The sequence below is a fragment of the Fulmarus glacialis genome, unplaced genomic scaffold (assembly GCF_000690835.1).
Source record: "Fulmarus glacialis isolate BGI_N327 unplaced genomic scaffold, ASM69083v1 scaffold40383, whole genome shotgun sequence".
Lineage (NCBI taxonomy): Eukaryota > Metazoa > Chordata > Aves > Procellariiformes > Procellariidae > Fulmarus > Fulmarus glacialis.
Genome location: NW_009205540.1, coordinates 7142 through 11588, shown reverse-complemented (window position 1 = coordinate 11588; position 4447 = coordinate 7142). Strand labels below are relative to the sequence as shown.

Sequence of the window (4447 nt, the reverse complement as noted above, 5' to 3'; positions counted from 1 at the left end):
ATGATGAACTCCCCCCCCTCTCTCTCTCTCTCTCTCTCTCTCTCTCCCCCCCCCTCCGCCCCCGCCTTTTAACATTTCTTATGAAATAGCTCTGTGAGCCATATAATTCTTTAACAGATAAACATCTTTCTCTTGAAGGGAGGCCCTGAACATCTTGCATTATAGTATGTGAAGTTTGAGAATAGAGAAGTAAATGAAATATGTTATGTGTATTTGAGTAGTTTCTATCACACTATTTATTCATGGCAATTTGTCAAAATCCTAGGTATTGTGGCAAAGAATAAAGCAGGGCTGGTAAGCCTCACTGATTCACTATAGTCTATGGCCACAAAGCAGATTTGCTTATTTCTCATGGCTTCTTGCTCCAGATGCTTCATCATCTTTTGTGTGTGAGAGCAAAAGAATGTTAATTTAATTTCCACAGTTGATTTACTAGTGTATGATCTCTAAGTCACATTCTAATGCATTACTTTTATACGCATTCTTCTGATACCAACACTTCCGTTATGATATAAATGATAAAAGAAAATGGGAAAAAGTATTATTTTAATTGAACTAGACAATAATTCCGCTCCCTTCAGCTGATACTGATAATTGAAAGGTATTTCAAGAGCTAAAGTAATCCCATACGCACCAGCATACGTTCTCTCTCATACAGCTACAAAACCTGTTTGACAGCATGCCTTGATGCTGTTTTAAGTCACACTCTGAGCATCTCATTAGAAAGTATTTTTTGTATAATCAATTGATGCTTCACAGTGAAAGAGGACAACTGAATGTGAAGTGGGTGGCACACTCAGAAATGTTAATAGTAGGCTGTCCCTAAGGGCTGCAGCTCTTGTACTCCTCTCCTGGCATGTAAATAAGGGCAAAGTTCAAATAGCCATCTAATATGGTGTATGGAAAGCATAGATCACAAGAAAATGCATGTGCTTTTGATGCCACACATAGGAAAAAAGAATGATGCATGATACTTAGCACAAAATTCTGCCTTATGAAGAAATCAGTAGCTGGGTGCCTATAATAGGTTACTGCACCATTCCACAACTTCTGTTCTATTCTTCCTCTTTTATGCCCAACAGAGTTGAAAATATGTCTATGAGGCTAGAAGAAGTGAATGAAAGAGAACATTTTATGAAAGCTTCTCTTCAAACAGTCGACCTTCGACTCTCTCAGTTGGAAGAACTATCTGATCGGATGGTGAATGCTCTTGAGAAGCTGGCAGGAATTGACAAATCTGAGCTGACATATACACGTTCACGGGCTTCGTCTGAGTGTGATGCTGCATATCTCCTAAGGCAAAGCAGTGTTAACAGCTCTGATGGCTACAGCATGTACAGATACCATGTCAGTGGTGATGAGTTAACATATGACAGTACCACTCCTATGTCACCAGCCATAGGATTGCGTAAAAAAGCCCATTCTATTGGTACCAAAGAAGATGGAGCAGACCCAAGGATGCTGGTTCCAGAACACCACACCAGTCTCCATTATACTTCTAGTGCGAATGCAGTCACCACAGCAGATTACAGTAAATCTACATTAGAAATTGCACAGAATGTCTCCAGACCCCGTTCTGGTTCAGGTGGTTTTGGGGATGAAAAGCAGTGGATTTTCAAGAGTGATGGAATGGTTCCTCAAAGTATAAACCAGATGGATGCTGTTACGAACAGACAGTCAGTACCAAGATCAGATTTTCAGAACACTCAGTTAAAAGTAGAACGTACCAAGTTAGAAGCAACCATCTCTTATCCCTTGGACAAATCCAAAGCAATGCGCTATTTTCCTCCTGAAACATTCAGTGCTTATCAAACCACTATGATGAAGTCAAGGAGCTTTATATTTGCCCAGGGTGGGAAGCTGGTTGGAGGAGTTAACAACTGGACCACAGAATATAGTACCATCATGGATCAGGTGTGCCCTTCTACAATTGAACAATGGACCACAGAGTGGAAATATGAAGTTGAGCAGCAACTTTCTCAAGAACCTCCTCCAGAATACCCTGGTTTTATCTCTGAAGCAGGAAGGCAAGCGGAGCAGAAACAGTTACAGATGGATACAGATGATGACAGTGATGTTGGTGAAGCAGGTATGAGTGCCTCTTACACCTCTATGCCTGCCACTGTCAAGGCTGAGAAAGAGAATTTACTATCAGTAAAGCCAGAAAGGACTTCTGGGTTCCCATCAGTACGGTCAAAGAGTTTGCGCAGCCATTCTCAGAAAGCCAAGTCTGTAAGGGACAAATTAAATAGACCAGGACATGCCAGCAGCATAACTAATTTGGTGGTAGCATTTGGCAGTGCAACAGAAGAACAGAAAGCTAGGCAAGAAAATGCGTCCACAGAAACTGAATGTTAAAGTGGCTTATGGCCCCTGTTTTATTGACAGTCAAGAAAGCAGCATGACTAATTGAACAAATTACAGATTTTTAAATTAATTTCTAAAGAAGAATTTTGCATATATTTGTTTCTTTTAATTTTAAACTTGATAGATACATGTTCTGTTATAAAATGCTTGCTGGGTCAGGTGAAAGGGAGATGTTCTCTCTGGGGCAGATAAAAAGTAGGCACAGTCCACAGATGCCAACAGTATAGATTTTTTTGTTCCATTTCAATCTCCCTCATAAGCTTATTTACTGACAAGCTCTTTATAAAAGCTCTTGAAAGAAGGACAATATTATCCTGTAATAATTTAGAAAATGTTTTTGCTTCTTCTTTATCAGACGACTTCTTAAACTGAACAGATTTTTAACCAGCCTTACTTTTCATCCTTACTTATGCAGCTGGTTTCTTTGTGGCCATTGTGTTTTTCAGATCAAAACAAAATTCTTGGAGGCAAGGAAAAATTATGCAGTCCCCTCTTTCACTTCTGATTTCATGCATGCTCCTTAGCTCCTCTTTCAGAAAGGCACAACACAGCAGTTTTCATCCACTAAAATAGGTCTGAGTGGCAAAATACAGTTGTGTTTGGAGAAACCTGACCTCGAAAGACATGTGTAGAGATATTCTTGACCTCTCCTTGAACTTTAGTGACATAATCTTGCTTTCAGGATCATATCTGTCCCCACCCCAAAGCACGCTGACAGCCTTAAACTGTTGAAAAACAGTGATCATTGTTTCAAAATGTTTAGGGAGATTTTAAGTATATGAAGTATACGGAGATTTTAATAATATGAATCCAAGATCTGCATTAGTGTTTTGTATAAATGGGCATTACAGTAGAAGTCCACGTAGAGTAAGAATCTGGCTTTTTTTAAATGCCTGCAAGGGAAAACGAAACAGGAAAGGTGTTCTGATCAGGTGAAATGAAACTGTAGCCAATCTGTGTTTGAAGCAAATCTACTGTGACAAATTCATCTTTCATTTTGCAGTTTCATTATGACGACACATGAAGAACAAGGAACAATTTCTAGGAGTCAGTCTAAACAAAAAAGAAATTTTCCAGATGAGAATAGACATTTTCTTGAGTAAATTTCAAAAACAAATGTCAGAGGGAAAAAACGTTTCTACAGCAAAAGTGGTTTCTATCCCTCAACGACTAAGACTGGAAATCCACATCTGTAGTTACAGTTTCCCAAGACGCTTGTGTCAACAGTGGCATCCTAAGTACTACGTTTTGATAGTTTTCTTCATAATAGTATGATGTTATTTGCCTCATTCTTCTCTGTTACCTTTTAGGAATTTTGTTTTCCCAAATATTCAGCACCTCTCTTTGCAGGGGATGCATACCATTGAACAGACAAGAAAGAAAATGAGTAAAAGGCATGTAACTTGTTCACAGAATACTGGTCAAAAGTTTATGCTTAACTCATTAACGATCAGGACTTACTCATATACTATTTTGAAAAGACATTTTCCCCCACCATCATCTGCACAGTATGTGGGTCTCAGTATCCCCTTTGATAATGCTGCTTACAGCATTTTGAAATGCAGAGATTGATCTACAAATGCATTGATGGCATCAGCTTTTTATTGTTTTTATTATATTTTGGCACTCGATCCATACTTATACCTTGAAGTACTGTTACCATACGGAATGATCATGGTAACTACATAGACATTTCTGAAAGGTCAGTCATCATTTACTATGGATTTTTTGTTAGCTTGGTCTTACTAGCAGGTTTACTGGTTTCATTATTGTCAGAACAGTGTTGACATTTTGCTTTTCATGTGGGCTTCTCTTTTATTAACTTTAGGGAACTTGACATTTTCTAAAAATAGAATGACATTTGAAATTGTTTCACTTCCGTCTTTACTTCTGTGCATTTACCATTCTATGCAACTACATAGCCATTTTGTATGCGTGGTTAAAATAGCCTCCAATTTATTGTTTGCCTGCACACTCACCAGAAACTGATTCATTAACAAACACAAAGGGATGCAGCTTTTCAGCACTTTGCTAAACAAGCAGTATGCATTGTGGAATGAAATACAGTGTGTTGCATACC

The 4447-nt window shown here is 38.5% G+C and overlaps 1 protein-coding gene across 1 annotated transcript in view; it reads left to right on the top strand.

Moving 5' to 3' along the window:
• The window catches only part of LOC104075057 (transient receptor potential cation channel subfamily M member 1-like), a gene marked incomplete at its 5' end in the record, with an annotated part of 8712 nt that extends 6354 nt beyond the window's left edge, over positions 1 to 2358 (top strand). Inside the window, one exon of the mRNA XM_009575420.1 lies at positions 1083 to 2358. Within this exon, the coding sequence (XP_009573715.1) occupies positions 1083 to 2358 (1276 nt within the window). The remainder of the gene's footprint in view (positions 1 to 1082) is intronic.
• Between the last annotated feature and the right edge of the window lie 2089 nt (positions 2359 to 4447).